Below are 21,201 nucleotides of genomic sequence, written 5' to 3'. Positions count from 1 at the left end.
ATCTGGAAGTTGGCCATGCAATCTTTGTTCCATCAAATGACCATTAGAAGCTGAGAGATCCTTCTCCCCCATTGACCCACTATGAGGGACAGAGGTGTGGGAGGTACTAGGAAAAGGATTGAACCAGTGGATGGCACCATGTTAAAGCCTCTGACCTTTGTCTTCTAAGCTATGTGCCAAGGTGCTGTTCCTTTCCCCATGAGGGGAAAGGGCAGTCATGTGATTGCCTCATAGAAAGCTTCCAGTGAGGCATATGGCACCTGAATCTTAGAGCTGTAACCAGGGTGAGGCTTTTGAGAGCTCAGGTGATGTCTCCTCCCCTTCCCCCAACCCCTCCACTCCCAAAACAAGGATATGTCAAGTGTAAGACTTGAGCCCAGGCCTCTGCCACTACATCCCGAGTTCTTGACCTTATTTTGTGTCACGGGCCCTTTCTCAGATGCATAGCAAAATACTTAAGATTACACAAAGAGTACAGTTGTCAAAAGATTTTAAAAAGCTAGTTCATGGACCCCAAGTTGAGTCTCTCCTCTACATCATATTACTTCCTCCTTAATCATTTAGTGAATCCTTATTTTAAAAATGAAGTTGGGAAACGGATTTTCATTCCTTTCCAGACCAAGCAAGCTGAGCAAATCTGTCCAGGGCAGAGCTGGGGGCAGGCTCCCCAAGTTCTTAGGGCTACATGAGGGAGATTCAAGTCACTAAATGTCCACTTAAGGTGCCTGTTATGTGTGAGCCATTGTGCTTGGTGCTGTTGGGGACACAAAAGTATCCTAAAAATTCCTTATTCTCACAGAACATTCTAATGGGAGGAAAAAAACATGTACACAGATAACTAACACAAAGGCATTTTCAGAGGGAGGAAGATCTAGTAACAGGATCAGAAAAGGCCTCTTCTAACTGAGCTTTGAAGGAAGCAAGATCTCAGGAATTAAAGGACTCCTTCAGAGAGTGGATCTGGGGGGTGCCATCTCCTTGACAATTCTGTTTTTTCTTCACATTTGCTCAAATGCACTAATGCATTAGTAAACACCAAAGCAAAGACCAGAACTAGCTGGCTTAACTCCCCATCATCTACTGTCACCTAACAAAGAGCTAGGGAAAGGGCACACTACCCCATGGGGCACATTGCACCAAGGGGCAAGGGCGAATAATGGGCAGGATCCAGAAATGAAGGTATCACCCTGCTGGGTACTGTCAAAATAGTGAATGTGCTCTTAGGCTGAGTTAATGGAAGCAGAGTATCCAGAATGAGGGACATGATTTTTCCCATCATCTACCCTTATTAGAATACATCAGGAATATCATGTTCCATTGAGGGAGACATGCTACAAGGAACATTGACGAAGCTTGTCCAGATGAGGACCACATGGAGTTAGTACAATGGCATTCTTTTTAGACTCAAAGCATGGTGTTTGTGCCAATGATGTGAGGACTCACCTTATTCTTCTCTCCTTCTCTTTGGCCTTCTCAATCTGTTCAATCTTCCATTGTGGGACCCTCTCTAAATTCTCTAGGAGTTCATCCAGCTGGTGTTCAATAATGGTGAGCATCTGCAGGGTGCCCAGGCTGGACTCACAGTCCCCAATGCAGTGGCGATATACTTCTATCACCTTTTTGTTGAGGCTGGCCAACATCTTGTTCTAGACGTGGATAAGGAGCAGGATGACAAAAAGGGAAAGTCACTAGGCCATATAGTCCTATAGGATGAAAGGTTAGAACACCTAGGTTCTTCATCAGATTCGTCCTTGACTCCAGCTCCTGGATCGGTCTTGTAGCTCCACTTTTATTCTCCCACACATTAATATGAGATTTAGCTTATTAGTGTTCTTTATATATTTTTCAAAATGACTTAAACAGCTGTGGAAATGGGATCGAAACATTTGCTTGCCTCCTCACATATCTCACTGCCATTTGCCCGATTCTCTTTCTCCCAATACTTGTTTACTCCTACTGCAATCTATCTTGTATCAAACTTATTTCTACACGTCCTCTCACAACTCTCTTCCCTTTTACTCTTGAGCCTCCTAAATGTTTAGTTCCTTGATGTCGATTTTCTACTTCTATGTCACTAGTGCCTAGCCCAATGCTTTGCACTTAGTAGATGCTAATAAATGTTTACTGAATTCCTGTTATGCTCCTTACACACCCTTAGAAAGGTCACTTCTCACTGGGCCACGTTTTCTGAATCTGTAAAATAAAAGAATTGAACTGGATGTTGTCTAAGCTTCCTATTAGCTTGTGAGTCTTAGTGCATCTAATTCAGGGGTTCACAGAATCATATAATTTTGAAGTTGGAGAAGACCTCAGCAGCCGTCCAGATGGTCCAAATCATATCCAAAAAGAAATTCCCATTACAACATACTGAGCAAGATTGGCAGCCTGTGGTGCAGTACAGTTATAGTACTTGCCAATGCCATAGGACCCAGACCAATTGGTAACTCTCCTCATTCCCTTGTCACCTGATCTATATCACTGTAATATTCTTTGTGGCTCAGCTCAAGTCAGATATCTTCCTTTGATCTCTTGGAGCACCGATGGGTCAGGCCATACATCTGGCTCATGCTCGAAATTTTTGACAAAATGGCACCCAGCACAATGCCTTCCTTACACATAAGATATTTTTTGAAGATGACCCATGCTGTCCCATTTCATCACACTTGTTCAGATTGCTCCAACCATTCCTCCAGTTCCCCAGATTCTTCCTTCTCCTTCCCCCTCTCCCCCCATATCCAATCAGTTTCTAAGTCTTATCTATTCTTTATCAATCAATAAACATTTATTGAGCAACTACTATGTGCTAAGCACTGGGGATACAAAAAAGAAGCAAAGGAAGTCTGTCTTAAAAAGCTCCCAATCCAATGGAGGAACTCAACAATCCATGCTGACGACATCTACAAAATTACTTTTCCTTACACACGACCTTGACGATGTCATTTCCCCTGCTCAAAAATTGTCTGTTGCTTCCCCATGCTTCTAAGATAAAACGCAAATTTCTCAAACCTGGCATTTGTGGTCCTCCAGGTTTCCAGTCTTATTTTATATGATTCATTCACATTTATACACTTAATTCTGGTCAAATGGGCATACTAGCTGTTCCCCAAACAACATGCAATCCCCCATTCCAGTGTCTTTGCAGGGCAGTCCTCCATTCCGGAAATGCACTCCATTCTCATATCTTCTTAGAATGCTTAGCTCCCTTCAGAATGGAGATCTTGAGTCTCCCCCTACACCACACAGTTGTTAGTACCTTCCCCTGCTTTGTACACACCTATCTGTGTACACATTCTATTTCCCCTGGAGAAGGTTAGCTTCTTGAGTGCAGGGATTCATTAATTTCTCTTTTGTATCCCCAGTGCCTTACAGAGAGTAGTTGCTTAATACATGTTGGTTGTATTGAACTTAATTCCAAGTCCTGCTGAACTCCTACCATGTACTTACCACTGACTCCCCCATTTCATCTAAATCCAGACTTGATCCTTCCTTGGATTAATTTAATCTCACACTTTCTGGCATCCTCCTGCTGCAATTTCCCCAATCCTCAATATTCTGAACTGACTTCTCTAGCAGTTATAGAGCTTGGATCCCCATTTCTCATCTTAGCGTATCACCACCCGTCCTAGACCTCAACCCAATCCATGCCTTTGTGTTATAGTCATGTGTGTACTTGTCTAATCTTTCCTGTTAGGCTTCAAGCTTTATGAGACCAGGGATCATGTCTTATGTATCTGCTGTATGACCTCAGTATGAGTCAATAGCACTTATGACATGGCAGCCAAAAACAAAATTAACTCAATCTTAGTTGTTAAGAGAAATATTATGTACAGTACGAGAGAGAGGATCCCACCCTTTGGGTATGGTATGGAGTTTTGGGTACCATATCCAGGAAGGATATTGACAAGCTGGAGATTATCCAGTAGATGATGATGGGCCTCAAGCTCATGCCATATCAGAACTGGAGATCTTTAGCTTAGGGAAGACCTAGTTAAGACATAAGCATTTTTGAAAGACTATCAATGGAGAAGAGTGGTTATACTTGGTCTACTTGAATTCAGAAGGCAAAACTGGGGTGAATAATTTTGTGAAATGAAATTCAAGAAACATTCACAAGAAGGCAGTTCGCTATATGCTCAGTTCCATTTCAAGCACAAGTGACCATGTGTTCATAATCCTAAGATAGATATGGGCTTTGGAACTTAACTGTCTTGGGAAGGATGAGATCCTTCATCATTCATTCACTAAGGAGTTATTAGGTTATATAGTGGATGTGATGAGGCAAATATTCAACATTGAAGAAACATAAAGTTCCTGAAGAGAATACAAAGATAGATAAAATAAAGCCTTGACTTGAAGGAACTTAACAACTCAACAGGGGACGGGTCATCTATCAGACAGAGAAGGGTGAGATAGATTCAAAAGCCAAGTTCAAGCAAATCATGGGGGAGAATTTTTGAAGAAGCTGGTGGGTTAAGAAAGACAATAGAGAGCTACTCATGGATTTTGGATAGAAGGATTATTACCCTCTATGACCACAGCTGTCAGTAAGATTACTGAGGTCACCGCAGGCTTTGAATACCTTAAAAATATAAGATTCAACATTGAGCACTTTGTTTTTCACAAATGTATTCATTCATATTCTCTTTTTCTCCATCTCTGTAGATCTATTCTTTCTCTCCCTCTTTCTCTATTTCCCTCTTCTCTCTTGTATTCCTCCATGCCCCTCACCAGCCAGTGGCTCCTCTAGGCATTTCTTTGTCCCTCCACAGGTCCTTGGAGGGTACAGAAGTTTCAGTTCCTTCCTCTAAAGCATGGGTTTTGCAATATTTTAATGCTGAGAATTTTGATCATCCCTCACCTTTCCTGGAATAAACCAGAGGTCCCTGGGCCATCTTGCAGCGACTTACCTGGTAATCACCCTTATACTTGCCAAAAGAGAAGACACGAGATTTGAGTTGCAAGTCTGCAGCAATCTCCTCTTCCTTAGTGATGGAGGTCATTAGAGTGGTTGACAACAGCTTCAGTTGGTTGATTTCTCGATCCCTGGGAGGGAAGGTGAGAGACACAGACACAGAGAGAAAGAGAGAGAGACACAGAAACAGAGAGACAGAGACTGAGAGAGGTGGGAGCTCAGCCAAGCCTGCTCCTCTCTGGAAGGAGAGGCTGTGTATAACAAAGAGTAATGGATTTAGTGTTAGAAAGTTTGGGTTTGAATATCTTCTCTGATTTTCTTAATCAAAACTTGGCCTTTGTTTTCCCAATGTAATTCAACGACAAAGAATATTTATTAAATATTATGTGTAGATTCAAACACAACAAAACACCCCTGTCTTTACTTTCCTTACATTCTTCTGGGGGTTTATGATAATGTACACAGATAATGATAGGCATCATCCTTTGAAGAGGGAGAAAGCACTAATAACTGGAGCCGTCCTTGAGATTCTGAGAGGCAGAAGTGAGAAGGGAGTGCATTCTACTTATGGGAAACAGCCTGGGCAAAGGTACCAAGGTAGGAGATGGTAGGTCAAGTTTGGAGAAATAGCTAATAGGCCAGTTTGGCTGGAATTTAGAAAGCTTAAAAGGGTGGGGGAGAAATAAATACGTCTGAAAAGGTAGTGAGGAGTCAGATTGTGGAGGGCTTTAATACCAGACTGAATAGTTTATCTTTATCCTAGAACCAAAAGGAAGTCACTGAGGGATTTTGAATGGGAGAGCAACACGGAAGGCCTGTGTCTTAGGAATATGAATTTGGCAGCTGTGTGGAGGATGGATAGGAGGGGGAAGCAGAGAGACCAATCAGGATGGTGATTGAGCTAGTTTAACTGAGAGAGAATGAGGTAGATGCTGTAAGAGCGGGGAAAAAAGGTGAGTATATAAGAAATGATGCAGAGATAGAATGGACAAGATTTAGAAGCTGATTGACTACGGGAGTTGGGGAGAGAGGAGTTCAGATGACACCAGGTTTATAAACCTGGATAACCGGATGAGAGTGGCACCAACCATAAACAAGGAAGTTTGGAGGAGGGATGGATTGGGGAGAAAGTAGATTGGATTTGGTTTAGTACAAGTTGAGTTTGAGATGCCTAGAAGATGGAGTTGGATGTGTCAGGAGACAATTTAGGACCTGAGTTCAGAAGAGAAATAAGGTTTGCAGATATAGATTTGGAAGTGATCTACATAGAGGTGAAGATCGAACCAACTGGAGTTTATGGGATCATCATGGAAGAGAGTGTAGAAAAAAAAAGACAAAAGATCCCAGATCAGATGTTCATACTTGGTGGGAGAAGGAGATTAGGGAGTGGTCAGACAAAAATGAAAATATCTAAGAAAAATACATGTCCCATAAGCCAAAGGAAAATGTCCAGGAGAAGGGAGTTGTCAATGATGTCAAAAATTGTAGAGAGATCAAGTAGACTCATGAAAAACCTATTAGACTTGGCAGGTAAGACATCTTTGGCAACCTTGGAGAGAATAGTTTCAGTTGAGTATTGGGGTTAGGAGCGATGTTGCAAAAGGTGAATAAAAGAATAAGAGGTGAGAAACTGGAGACTTTGATGATAAATAACCCTTCAAAGATTCTGACCCTGAAAGGGAGTGACTTTAGAAAAAAGTAACTTAAGGGAATGGCAGAGTCCAGGGGAAGTTTTTAAAGGTTGGGAGGAGACCAGGGTGTGTTTTCAGGTGGTAGGGAAGGAACCAATGGATAAGAAAAGTTTGAAGAGGAGAGTGGAAGTAAGCAAATCAAGGGAGCAGACTCCCAGGAGAGACAGGACAGAATGGAATTGAGAATATGAGTGCTTTGGCCTCTGCAAGGAGAAAGCTTCCTCTTCCTCAGACTGAAGCAAAAGAATCAGGACAACGTACAGAGGTTTTGAGGTATAAAGTAAGGAAGAGGAAGCAACTTGGGAAGGATGGATTTTATTTCCTCAGTAAACTCTAAAATACAGAGTTTAACTAGATGGGTTCTAGGGTACCTTTCAGTCTGTGTTCCTAAAGTACCCAGGAGCCTAAGAGGACTTCTAAGTAAGAGTATAACTAATCAAACCATCTTCATCCTTAAAATGTCAGTCCCCAGCATCAGTGTAATGGAAGCAGTCCCAAAAAGGGGAGGGAGGGAGGAAAGACGTCTACTGTCCTCAGCAGCCATATATCTATGTTTCTCATCATGGAGATTATAGGCAAGCAGGAATGACATCCAGCAGATGGTTTTTCTGGACTAGCACCACCATTTTATGCACTATGAATGATTATGAGGAAAGTGAGAATGTGAGGAATATGCCGGATCCAGTTCAAACCAGCTCTCAAGAGCTGATAGTTAAATTTTCAGTGTGAATATTCTCATCTACCACTGGCCAAATCTCCATGGTTGTTCTGTTTGATTCCCCACCACTAACTAATGGAGATGTGGCCAAATTAGACGCAATCTCAGAGACCATTTCTCAGGAGCTTCCTCTCCTCAAAGATGCTATAGGAGAGCACAAAAGGGGATATAGAGGTACATGAGAGACCCTAGACCACTTTGGCCAGGCTCATTCAATCAATCGGAGATCCTCTCATTTTGTTCCCATTCAGTCATTTCCATTACTACCTTGAGTCTCTGCTTCCTCAACTAAAAAATGGAGGTTTACATATTTGTACAAACTAACAGCCCTTGTAAGAAAAGCATGTTGCAAACTTTTAAGCTCCATAGAATTATGAATTTTCATTACTACCTTCCTCCAGGACCAGGGGCCTCAGAGAGGGGGGTGGGGCTTCATTGACCTGGGGCAAAAGCGGCACTGAGTTTGGGAAAGGAGCCAGAATAGCATGTCATGTTGAACAGAGAGAGACTTGGTTACTCTGTTATGGATCTGCAACTGTCAATTAATAGGGATTCTACATCCCAGATTGCTTGCCCCTATAATAAAGTAGTTAGAACACTGTAAAATGAAGAATAAACAATTCACAGAAGTAAGGGGGTATGGCTGTAGTCCCAAGGTCATAGTCTAAAGAGGAGAATATCATCCTGCCCTGATTCCTTTAGAAGTGGCAGAGGCAGCCAATGATGAACATGGGGATTCATCTTTGAGAGAACCCATTGCTGTCTGTCTGAAGGGGCTCTAAATCATAAGCTATTACTGTCATGTCTCCTTGAAGTTCTTGTTTGCAGATACAGCAAGAACAGAAAACAGTTTCAGGTGGGGTTTGCCTTTAACAAGATAAGCTTTCCTGAGTATAGAACTTTGGACAAAAGGGGTTTGATACATCTGAGTTGTGAAGAAACAGACCATACCTTTTACTAGGTTCACAAACCAAGTATTGTAGCATCTTATATATCCAGAAGTCCTATGTCTAGTGACATTGCCTATCTGAACCATAATCACAAAACCAAAGAGGAAACAAAAAAGTCAAAATATATGTCACAGAGTCCATATACACAAAGTCCATGTGAGTAACACCTAGAAATGTCCTTCATCTTCCTGACTCATCTTTAGTTCAAATTCAGCCTCAGAAACTGACTATCTATGTGACCCTGGACAAGTCACTTACCCCCATTTGCCTCAGTTTCCTCATCTGCAAAAATGAGCTGGAGAAGGAAATGGCAAACCACTCCAGTATTTTTGCCAAGAATATCCCAAATGGGGTCATGGAGATTCAGACATGACTGAAAGGACTGAACAACAATCAACAAAATCTTCAGGAAGAGATTAAATGGTCTTGCCCAGGGTGCATTGTTTATGAAGGTAGGGAACAGTTGGACATATTTTTAAAAGATTTCCAATCAAAATAGTTAAGATTTAAAAACAAAAGAAAACTTGGTGAGGCTTCAGTTATCTGGAAGAGCTGTGAATATTTCTCTCTTTCTCAAAACATAATGATGAACAGGTTACTATATAATTCAATTTAATAAGAGGTGGGGACACTGAGGAATGAGAAGATCAGACTGGTGGGACAGATACCCCAAGGGAAAGGCACACTCCTCAATCAATCAAAAATCATTGTAGTGAGTACTAGCTGATTAGTGGTATTGTATGTGTTCCAGGCACTGTGCCCTATGGGGGTGGGGGGGGCGGTGTAAAAAGATAGTGTGTAGTCCTCAAAGAATTTATACAATACACATGTATAACACATACACACAAAAAACATACAAAATAAATGTGAGGTAATTGGGAAATTATGAGAAAAAAACAGGAGTTGTCTGAAAAGACTACTATTTGTCCTTCAGTCTCAAAGACGGCCATGACATCAGGGAAATGATGCCATGAAGTGCAAGTGAAATGGATTTAAATGAGGGAGGGCTGGGCAGAGTCACCAACCTCACTTTCTCCTCCACAGTCATCTAGGTCCAGTGACAAGATATAGATCGGGATGACTGGAGATGGCCCAGGATGCAGTGGGAGATGTATAGAGTGTATATGGAACTCACCAACCATCTTCAAATTTTAAAGGATATGGAGTTAGTGTCGAGGAGAGAGAGCGAGCATTCCAGGCATGGAGGACAAATAAAACATCAAAGAGTCTAGAGATGGAGGGCCATGTATGAGGAGCATTAAGTAGGACAATGTGACTGGATTAAGAACGAGAACAAAAATACCATACAGACAGGCAGGGGCAAGGTTGAAAAGAGCTTTACACACCAGAGAATTTTATATTTGATCCTAGGGAAAAAGAGAGTCACTGGATTTTATTGAGTTGGGGTATGAATGTGGGAGGGGAGTGGGAGCGGCTGCAGACCTACATTTTAGGAATATTATTTTGGCATCTGACTGGAGAACAAATTCCAGAAGGGAAAAAGTTGAGACCGAGAGACCTGGAGGCTATTATAATGGTCATGGTAGAGGGCCTGAACTAGGTTGGTGGCTGCCTATGAACGCAGAGAAGGGGACTATGGGAGAGATGCAAGGTAGAAACAAGATTTGGCAACAGACTAGATATGTGGGGGGAATGCAAGAGTTGAGGGTGACACCTGGGTTGTGAGCATGGCTGACTGGGGGGAATGGTACTTTCATTGACAGTAACAGGGAGTTGAGAAGAGGGGGAGGATGTGAGGGCAAGATCATCAGCTATGTTTTGGATGTGTTGAGTTTGGGATGCTTACAAAACACCCATTCTGAGATGTCCAAAAGACAGTTGGTGATGTGAGTCTGGAAATCAGGAGAGATTAGAGCTTAGATATGTGGATATATAGGATCTTGGAATGATCTACAAAGAGATGATAATTGAACCTATGGGAACTGAAATCACCAAGCAAGATACTATAGAGGGAAAAGAGAAAAGAATCCAGGATAAAGTCTTAAGGGATACCCATGTTTATTGATCATGACCTGGAGGAAGATCTGGCCAAGGAGATTGAGAAGGAGCAATCATTCGGGTAGGACCAGAATCAAGAAACTGGAAATCAGAGCAGTAATGAACATGGGTCTTTCAAACAGATATTAGAGCTAGATGGGACCCAGAATGTCACAGTTGGAAGGTGCTTTACTAGACATAGTAAAAAAAAATTTTTGGCCCTCCCTTTGTGTCAAAGTTGAATTATTATGATATTAAAAGATAAATGTGTTGATATCATACAACACTATACATATATTTTATGCATTTCTGAGTTTCTAAACTTGTTCCATGTTGTCTGCTGGCCTTCATATGTTGTTTGTGGCTTCTGCAAAACTTCTTCCAAATTCCCATTTAATTTCTTATGCTGACCCACGATATATCAAAACATGATGAGGAAAGTCGTGAAAAGTGGAAGGGATAACTGTAGAATGTCATAGCTAGAAGAACCTATAGGGAGATTTAATAGTCAAACATCCTTCATTTAACTGTGATCCAGAGATGGAAAGTTATATGACCAAGAAAATTTTTCCTTATAATAGAATGCCATTTGCTCCCCTGGAACTCCCCTCTCCCTCTCTGCCCCTAAAGTGGTCCTAGTTTGTCTTGGGGACTGCACAGAACAAGTCTGTTCTCTCTTCTCCGTGACTGCCCTTAGTTATTAGAAGACCATCTTCATGTCCTTTTCCCTGACCCCCCAACAAACATGGATTCCCTGAGCCCACTGACCCTTAGTATCCTCTTCTCTGGGCTAAGCATCCTCATCCTCTCTTTGGGGATGCCCCTGGGGAAAGCCGACTTGCCTTAGTTAGCTTATTGCCGCTTGACCTACATTTTGTTCCGAGCATTTCTCATGGAATTGCGAATCTCTTCCAGGGTCTCCTCTGTCTCCTGGGAGTTCTGAATCAGAGAGAGGTTCTGCTCTTCCAGCTCAGTGAAAATGTCCAGCAGCTGCCGAGGTTCTGTGAAGTACAGCTCCAGCTTCTCGGGGAAACAAAGTCCAGGGTTTATCTGTGCTCCAAGCCTCCTCATGGTACTAAACACCCAGGATTGACTGTACTCTTCTTGTGATAGTAGGGGCAGGGGATTGTGGGTAGGGGTGAAGGCAGAGGAATAGCAGGAGGAAGAAGGCATGAAGTTTAGATTCTGATCTTTAGGGGTCATGGACATCATCTGAATCCAAATGCAGGTGCTCCTGACCCATGTTCTGGGCAATGTGAGGGTTTATATCCCCTTCCCAGCAGTGGAGAGTTTTGGATCTCCTCAGCCACCTCTGGTCCTCTTCGGGTCATGAACATCCCACACGGTGGAATTTCATGACCAGACAGAGGGATCAGGCTGTGGCCAGCATTTAATGCTCATTTAATGGGTTGGTGGGAATCAGTCTGAAGCCATCTGGGATCAGTCCATTGCCAGGGCTGGGGGTCTTTGTGTGACTGAGATTAGGGGTCAGGTTCACTCAACAGTCTGGGTATAGTGGCACAGTAGATAGAAAGCTGGAATTGGAGTCAGGAAGACCTGAGTTCATGTGTGACCTCAGAAACTAGCTCTATGACCCTGGGTAAGTCACTTAATTTCTTCCTCAGTTTCTTCATCTGTAAAATGGGGACAACAATAGCACCCATCTCCCAGGGTTGTTGTGAGGATAAAAAGAGTTAGTATTTCTAAAACTCTTTGTAAACCTTAAAACACTATTTAAATGATAGCTATTATTATTAGAGTTTGGATTGAGTCTAATGGCCAGAGTAGGGGGATAGGTATGTGTGTGATGGGGACCAAGGGGTCAGTCTCTGGTCAGAGTACAAGGTCACTGTGTGAAGGGATTTACAGGATCATAGATTTAGAGATGAAGGGGACCCCTCATTCATAGATTTAAAAAAATTGAGGCCCAGAGAAGTCTCAAATGTAGTAACTGGCAGTCAGAATCTGAACACAGGCCCTCTGAATCTGAATCCAGCATTTCCCCCATTCACTACAATGGGGAAGAGAGAAAGGGGAGAGGTCAGTTTTTGTCTGAGGTCAGGGTTTAGTTTAGGCTGTGGACTACAATAAAACTAAGTGTCCCACAGGGGTGAGATGCGAACCCTTGCTGTGACTTTGGCTTTCTTAACCCTTTGCTGTACCCACTGAGCTAACTGGTAGTTCTGTGCCCCTCTGGGAATAGTTTCAGCACCTCTGATTCCAAGCACTTGTTTGATGTGAGCTACAGAAGGAAGCTGTGGGTCACTGACCTCATCATCACTCTCAGCTTCTTCTGTTCTGGCAGACAACACCGTAGGACTTGACCTGCCAAGGAGTCACTTGGGTCAGTGGCTTGGCAGGGGGATCACTATGTCCCACATCCACATAGAAGCAGATGTTGCCCTTGAAGGATTTCCCAGACTTGGTTTCTTAGTCTGAGCTGACTCCTCAAATTCAATGAGTCCAACATGAAAAGTATTCCTTTCCCTCTCAAACTGGTCCCTCCTTTCATCCCATCTAGCTTTGTTGAGGGATGCCACCATGGTTCCCATGTCCCAGGCTCTAAGCCTTGGAGTCATCGTCATCCTTAACGCTTCCCTCTCCCCTGTACTTCAAATTCAGATCATCCCCAATCGTCTCATCCTACCTCCACGGTATCTCTTACATTCCTTTTTCTCCAGTCAAAATGCCCTGACCTTAGGTCATCATCACCTCCAGCCAAGACTACCATACTGGCTTCGTAACTGATCAGCCTGCCTCCAGTGTCTCCCTGCCCTCATCTACCAAATGAATCTTCCTAACTATCAGGTACAATCCTGGCCGTTTCCTCCTCACAAATCTGGGATGACTTCTCCATTGCCTCTAGGATAAAACCATGTTATCCTTCCCCCTGCACTTAAGGTCCCAACCTACCTTTCTGGATTTGTTTCATATTACTCACATGTTCTTTATTTCAGCCAGACTATATTTATAGCTATTCCCTGAACTTTTCATATCATTTCCAGACCCTGTGAATTTCTGCAAACTGTCCCTCATTCCTAGAATGCATTCTCTCCTCATAATTATCTCTCAGCATCCATCTCATCCATTCAAGGCATAGCTCAGATGCTGCCGTCTCTTCTATCCTACACTCGGCCCTCCCCTTTTAGCCCTAAAAGTATTCTTGCCTTTTTTCAGATTATTCTAGAGCACTTTATGATACCTTGCATTATATTTATTTGTGTGCATGTTGTATCTCTCAACTAGAATAGAAGTTTTTTGAGAGCAGAGACTGTGTCTTTTATTTTATTTTATTTTTTAAATCTGTTTATCCCTAGTGCCTAGCATATAAGAATGGGGACAGAGCCTATGATTTTATGGGTACAGGGAACTCCCAGGTAAGCAAAGTCCTTCTACCAGTGCAGGTTGCTTCTTAGCACTTACTCTTTCCTACCTTTCCATCCACTCCAAGACCTCTACCAACCAGCCACCCTGGCCCACTTGCTGCTCTAGCTTTTGCACTGGCTCTCCCCCATACCTGGAATGTTATCTCATCTCACCTCTACCCTGTAGTTTCCCTGGCTTTCTTTCGACTCAAATGGCATCTTCGGCAGCGACCTTTCCTTAATTTGTCCTTCCTCCAACCCTCAAAACTGCCAATGCTTTTTCTTCTCAGATTACCTTTGTTTACTCTGTCTGGATCTGGTTATTTGCATGCTGTTTCCTGTATTAGGATGGATGCTTCTGGGGAGGCATTGCATTGGAACCTACCTAGTAAGTGCTTCATAAGTGTTCCTCTACAGTCTGATCTTCACTTCCACATTTACTCGGTAGACTGTTACTTAGAACTCTAAGAAGTTACATGACTTGTCCCTTGTCACCACCAGCAGGAGCAGGACCTAAGCCTTGGTCCCTGTGGCTTGCAGGCCACTTCTGCATGATACCACCATGACCCCACAGGTAGAACCTAGTTACTGAAGTGATTCCTGAAGTGTGTTTGCACTATTTCTCCTGGTCTGCAACTATTTACTGTATTTTACATCACTGTAACTTTGAATGGTAGGAATTAAATACAAGCGATCACTTTAAAGTGGGATTTGCTATTTCTGTGAATGGAGACCCCACTGCACATGCACATACTAGATCTTTAATTAATATTTATTGAATTAAATTGAGTTAAGCTAAGAAGCCTAAAATCGTAAGAGCTTCAAGAGGCAGAATGCTGATGGAACCCTTCCTCCTCAGGTATAGATTAATGATCTTGAAAATCCCTTCTCACTTTGACATTCTATGACTGTATCTATACATTCTGCATAATGCAAGAGCTGAGTATTTAATCTAAATGGATTTTAGAGACTAACTTCCCCTTCCCCTCCCAAACTTCAAAAATAGTTCTCTCTTTAAATGTGACCTAATTTATTTCTGCAGTATAGAGATAACTGGGAATGTATCATCAGCTAATGCAGGGGTGATCAGGTAATCTGGTGACAAGCACCCATAGGATGCTGATTCAGAAATTCCCAAAAGACAGAAATCAGCGTGGGTTGGCATAGCTGGGGAAGGCTATTATATGCCCCGGTGCTTCTCCCTAAATTCTACTGGTTTATGTTTTCCATTGATTGCCATGTCCCGCTGCTTGGGGCAGTAATAGACCAGGATCCTGTCTCTGGCAGGGCATCGAGGAAGCTGTGGCTGCCATCCACATCATTACCTCCGACGTTGGGATCTGCCCCAGCTATCGACAATTTCCCCAATTTTCCTCTCACCTGGGAATTTTTTTTAATCCCATATGTAGCATGATGTCATGGAAGGAACACCGGAGTAGGAATCAGGAGACCTGGGTTCTAATCCCAACTCCACCATGGGCACCCTTGGGTAGAGTCCCTCACAACATCTCATAACCTCTGTTTCACCCATTTATAAAATGATGGGATTGGAGGAGAGAGTTTTAAAGGCCACTTCTAGCTCTGGCATTTCACATTTTAAAGTTCACTCCAGCTTCGATGCTCTATCTTGTGGCTGTCAGGTAGTACAAATCTCACACACTTCCTAGCTGTGTGACTCTGGGCAAATCCCTTAACCTCTGCCTACCTCAGTTATCTCATCTGTAAATTGGGGATACTAACTGTACCGACCTCGCAGGGTGGTTGTGAGGCTCAAATAAGATAATATTTATAAAGTAAGCTACAAACCTTTAAGTGCTGTGTCAGTGCTTGCTAATCTTGGGTTTTTCCAAGTTCCTTTTCCCTTTCTAACATTCTGATTCTATGACCTTACAGAGGATGGTCATTCTGGGTCCTAGTGCTGGAAACACTTTCTCTCTGAATGCTGACAAGCACAATTATGGGCAGAGGGAGGCTTTCTCTTGGGTCAGTGGACACAACCTTGTCCTGTGCTCTGGAATCTCTCTGGGTTTGCTTCCTTCCACCTTTACAAAAGGAGGCAGTGAGGCAAATATTTATCATCCCTCACATTCTGTGCTCTAAGGCCCCTTCCTTCTGTGACAGTCTATGCTCTAAGGTCCCTTTCTAGCTCAGACATCTTTGTCCTAAGGCCCCTTTTGAGCTTTAACATTCTATTTTCGGAGGTCCCTTTTGATCAAAATGTTTTACATCCCATGTTCTAAGGCTGATATAAAACTCTGGGTTTTATGATATTTTGAAAACCCCATACCCTGACCCTCTCCCCCTCCTCAGTCCCCCTCTGCCTCTCGCACTCTTTCCTCTTTAATCTCTTCAGCACTGGACAGACCCAGTGCTCCATCCCATCCCTATCCGCTCCCTCAGACTTGGCCCCATCCCCTCTGTCCAAGTTTGACTTACTCTTTTTTGCTGGGGCTCGTTCTGAACAGAATCTGTAAGTCTTGAGATGAGGATGATGTGGGGGATGATTTGTCCTCCTTGCTAATCACTATTTCACTCATGGATGATGAGGAGATATTTGGGACGGAGGTGTTCAGACTGGATCTCCGACTGCTCTTTTCCTCTGGAGGAAGCAGAAAGATTTCTTTGGAGATCTTGCTCTAGAACATTAGGTTCTTCTTCTGAATGCCCCCTTCTTTCCCTTCTTCATCCAGGCAGAGTTACCTCCTAGCTCCGACCTGTGGCTGCTCATATCATATCTTGGAATGAGCTCCTCCAGTAACAGGTCAAGGAGTCCCTGCCTGATTCAGAACCTTCCCACTATCAGACACTCTTGTACTGCAGAAAGCATTATGGGAGTCAGGAGACATGAGTTCCAGTCCCAGCTTTCTCACTAATAAACTGTGTGCCTTAGATGAGTCACTTTTCCTCTGTGGGTCCCTGTAAAATGAAGGGATTAGACCAGATGCTCTCTTAGGTTCTTTCCGGCCCAAATAGTGCACAGATCTGATTCTGAGACTGCTTGCGTCTGGATGGATGCTCCAATGTGTCTGTCTTGGATTTTGCCTGTCCTCATTTTTGATTATAGAATGTGATGTTCCTAAGGGCAGAGACAATCTGACTTTAGTTGTATCCCCATCACCCATTACAGTGTCTGGCATATAACAAGAGCTTGTTGATTGATAGGTTGCTATTTGTGGGCCTTTAGGTAAGGATTCTGGCAGCCTGGATTCTGACCTTCTGCTTGCTCTGACCTCAGATGACTTCCTGTCTGTTGGGAAGGCTCTGTTTTATTGAAGACCAAGGTCTATCCTGATGTGACCCAGCATATAGGGCTTTGCAAATCATAGGGATGGAGGGTAGCATTTACAGAGTCCCTCTCAGACTCAACCCCTTGGTCTCCCTCTTCTGTCTCCTGTTACCTTTTTCCATGGGCAAAAACGGAACGTTCTCTCTGCGTCCATCTATGGACATCCTGGCAGCAGCATGGGCCAAATGTTTCCTGGCATGGGTTATCAGCCACTCTCTGGGGGACAGCTTATAGAGGAAATCCTTATAGAGTTTGAAAATCTGGATGTTGTCTTCAAACTTGGAGATCTCACTGGGCCGGGATTCAAGGACGAGATATTGTAAAGGTTAAGCCAATGGTATATTGACCCTGGGTTCCTGGACCCATCAGAATGTCCCCTTTCTATTCCTCACATTTCCTATTTCTAATCCTCCCAGAATATTAAAGTGTTAAGGTTTGCAGAGTCCACCTAGCCCAGACCCCCTTATTTGACCAAGGAATGGGAAAGGGACTTGCCCGAAGTCACACAGTTACTTAGGGGTAGAGCCAGAATTTGCTGTAATGGAAAAGAAGCTGAATTTTAGAATCATAGAATCTGAGTTTGAATCCCATTTCTTATATTTTGTGCTTGTGTGATCTTGGGCAAATTGCTTAACCACTCTGGGCTTTGGTCTCCTTATCTATAAAATGATGAAGTTGGTCTAGACCAGAGGTTCCCAAATTTATTTGGCCTACCACCAGTACCTCCCCGCCCTGGAAATCTACTTTATTTAACCTTTTAATAATTTAAAAAAAAATTGCATCATTTCAAAAAATATAAAATATATATTTTAAATGACACATCTTAAATTTAATAATTTATTGTACATTTGTGGGTTTTTTCCTGCACTGAAATTTTGATAATGTAATATTGCATCATGTAACCATATAGTATCATTTATAAACAAGTCATTACATACACATATTCTTGCTCATGCATGCTGGACTTCCTGACAAAGACATACTTGCCTGCCAACACTTGCTTGTTAAGACCTGTGGGCAGACTTGACCGCTGATTGTATTTTGTGTGTTTATTTGGAAATAATGTAATCACATGACTTTGTTACAAAACAGATGAAACATCTATGAACAGTTTTTCAAATTTTTCTTCTCTTCTTTCCTTATGCTTCCACTCCCCCCTTATTTTCATTCAATATCTTCCCCACCCAATGCTATCACTTCCCTGGATCAGTTCAGTACCCTCCAGGGGACGGTATTGCCCACTTTGGAAACCTATGGTCTAGATGATCCTGTTCAGTGAACTCGTGATCCTAAGTGAGTCTCATGAGTTCTAGATTATCCCAGCTCTTTTCTTCCTTTGGCTAATAACATCTGCACCCATCTCTCCTGCCCACTGCAGGGAGACTCAAGCTGTGGGGCCCTGGTTCAGGTCTGGCTTGAGATTTTTGCCCTCTTTGACATCTCCTTTTTACCTCTCTTCACCATCCTGGTATGACCCTTCCCAGGGACAGCTGCATTTTTAAAGGGTACTATGGGAGAACTCATGCACCAATACAAATTTCATTATCATTTTAAGGTTTTAGGTTTAAGGTTTACAAAACGTTTTCCTTAGAACATCCAACAAATTAGTCCGACTACTAACACAAATAGTAGTATCCTCATTTCATAGCTGAAGAAATTGAGGGACAGGGCCACATGGCTGAAAAGTTGTAGATCTGGGATCAGAACCCAGGTCTTTTAACTCCAATATCCATGTTCTAGTGAGACCAGGTGAACGCTAGAACACAGGTCTTTTGAGGGTGGGAAGTGTTTCATCTTTGTCTTGTATCCCCCTGTGCCTAGTACAGTGCTTGGCACTTAACAGACACTTGACTGATTGATTGAACTATTCAGTATTCTGTTGATAGTGGGATCCTATACCATTTCAATTGTACATTTCTAATGGCAGGATTTTCAGGCATTGAAATTTGAGGTGATGTGAGAATAAGAAAGCCTTTCTAGATACCCTCATATCACATTATATATCCATATATATGTGTGTGTGCGTGTGTGTGTGTGTGTGTGTGTGTGGTCACCTGTAACGAGAAGGCTATGTCAGTCAGAACTGCTAATGACCTGATATTATGAGTGGGATTCTGTGAAATAACTATTTGTGTCCTTGTCACACAGTTTCTTCTGCTTCCTCTCATTCCATCCTTTTTCTTACTTTTCTACTCCCTTCCTTTCTTTAAAAAAATTAGAGAGGCAGTAAATCAGTAGAAAGAACCATGGACTGGGTATAATAATAATTAATAATAATAACTATTTATATATGTCAGGCACTGTGCTAAGTGCTTTACAAATATTATTTCACTTGAGCCTCACAACAGCCATGGGAAGTAGGTGCCACTATTATCCTCATTTTACCAATGAGAAAACTAAGGCTTAAGTGAGTTGCCTCAGGTCACATAGCTAGTAAGTGTCTGAGGCTAGATTTACATTCAGGTCTTCCTCACTCCAGGCCCAGTGCTCTATTTACTATACTACTTACCTGACTAAAATGGAAATTTAGACCTCCCTTGAGAGCTCAACTGGACCATTCCCATACTTCCTGCTTAGGCTGAACAGGATTCTATTTGGAAATGCCTTCTAAAGAAGCAGGGGAAGGGGCAATTAGATGGCACAGTGGATAGAGCAACAGCCCTAGAGTTAGGAGGACCTGAGTTCAAATTTGGCCTCAGATATTTAGTGGCTGTGTGACCTGGGCAAGTCACTTGACCCGGATTGCCTCTGGGGGAAGGGGCCCAGAAAGAAGGAGGGAGGTTTCACAGCATTTTTCCCTTCTATTGACTGAAATCCTAGCATGATTAATAATAATAGTAGCTAGCTAGTAAAGTGCTTTACCATTTGCGAACAACTTTTCATACATTATCTCATTGGATGGAAGGTCTAGTCTACCACCTTACTGTGTAACTGTGATTAAATTACTACAGGTCTCAATTCCCATCTGTCAAATGGGAATAAGTAGCTGTGCTCTGGCTACCTCACTGTTTTGTGATCTCTAGGCGTCACTAGAGCAGGGGAATGATTTAGGAAGGCTGGCCTGGAGTGGAGAGAGAGTAATTTCTCTGAGCCTCAGTTTCCTCCTTTGTAAAACAGGAGCATAAATACAGTGCTGCAAGGGATCTTAGAGGTTATTCAGCCCAACTCCCTCATTATGCAAAGGAAGAAACTGAGAGCCAAAGAGCTTAAGTGACGTACTCAAAGTCATACAGTTACACAAGCAGAATTTGGATCCAGATCCTCTGACTCTCAATCCAGGTCTCTTTCCACTGTACTCAATGAGATGATCTCCACAACACATTTCAGCCCTAAATCTTACAATTTTACTCCCCTAAGATTAACAAAGAGACTTTTTCCTTAATGAGATGTTTTTTCTGGCTCTTTGGAGGGGAAGTGAGAGAACTGTCACCTTTTCACCATTAAGATTTGTGCAGTGAGATCTCGGATTTCGATGATCTTTTCCATCTTCGCTTTGGCTTCCTTTTCAGCTCTACAACAGAAGAAGACTTGTTACGGGAGGTAGCCAGACCACTGGCTATCCAGTTAGTCTCACCAGCAGCAGACCCAGCCTAAATTAAAGAATAAATTCCCTTAGGGGAAAAGTTCAACCTAAAGGCCTAGAAGTTAGGGAACTGTCTTCGATTTTACTTTCATTTGGCCAGAACAAATAAAGAGGGGCAAAATTTTGGAATATAGGAAATTGAAGGTCCCTAGAGAGATCACCTGGTCCATTCCCATACCTCCTGCTGAGACTGAAGAGGTTTCTGCTTGGGAAATGCCTTCTAAAGAAGCAGGGAGGGTTAACGATCCTAATTAATAACAATAATAATCCTAATTATCCTTCAAGGCCCAGCAGCTCTAGTTCTACCTACCTGCTCCTTGACAACCCCAGCTCACAGCGCTCTCCCTCCTTTGAACTCTTTTAGCACTAATTTAATGGCAATGTAGCACTAAATTATAGCCTGTCTTTAATGTATGTGTTTTTCCTTCCAGTTTAGCTACTTGTATCTCCTTGGATAAGTCATTTCCCCTAAATGTAGGCCTCAATTTTTTCATCTCTAGAATGAGAAAGGTGTTCAGTGGTGTCAAACTTGAAGCTGGGGCACACACAGCTCTGAACCAGATTAAAATGCCATTCAGAAATGTTTGACAAAAAGAAAGAAAAATGCAGTGCAACAGATAATGTTAATTTGTGGTTTTCTAAGCCAGGGATTAGTTTCTGTTTGAGTTTGATACCACTGATTTAGGTGGTTTCCAGTT

At 42.6% G+C, this 21,201-nt stretch overlaps 1 protein-coding gene across 6 annotated transcripts in view; it reads right to left on the bottom strand.

Moving 5' to 3' along the window:
* CFAP100 (cilia and flagella associated protein 100) overlaps positions 1 to 21,201 on the bottom strand; it is a 43,341-nt gene that overhangs the window by 2,201 nt on the left and 19,939 nt on the right. For 4 of the 6 annotated variants that reach the window (XM_072598361.1, XM_072598362.1, XM_072598363.1 and 1 more), the window contains 7 exons: positions 20,351 to 20,431; positions 17,033 to 17,211; positions 16,071 to 16,233; positions 12,540 to 12,594; positions 11,141 to 11,289; positions 4,908 to 5,043; positions 1,444 to 1,646 (listed from right to left, as the gene is read on the bottom strand). In XM_072598361.1, the coding sequence (XP_072454462.1) occupies positions 1,444 to 1,646; positions 4,908 to 5,043; positions 11,141 to 11,289; positions 12,540 to 12,594; positions 16,071 to 16,233; positions 17,033 to 17,211; positions 20,351 to 20,431 (966 nt within the window). Of the gene's footprint in view, positions 1 to 1,443; positions 1,647 to 1,841; positions 5,044 to 11,140; positions 11,290 to 12,539; positions 12,595 to 16,070; positions 16,234 to 17,032; positions 17,212 to 20,350; positions 20,432 to 21,201 lie in introns of those variants that run through there. The other 2 variants (XR_011964684.1, XM_072598364.1) reach the window with 2 other exon arrangements.

This window comes from Notamacropus eugenii, chromosome 3 (genome assembly GCF_028372415.1).
Source record: "Notamacropus eugenii isolate mMacEug1 chromosome 3, mMacEug1.pri_v2, whole genome shotgun sequence".
Classification (NCBI taxonomy): domain Eukaryota; kingdom Metazoa; phylum Chordata; class Mammalia; order Diprotodontia; family Macropodidae; genus Notamacropus; species Notamacropus eugenii.
The sequence above is the reverse complement of the archived record's forward strand: the minus strand, read 5'-3'. Positions and strand labels throughout refer to the sequence as shown.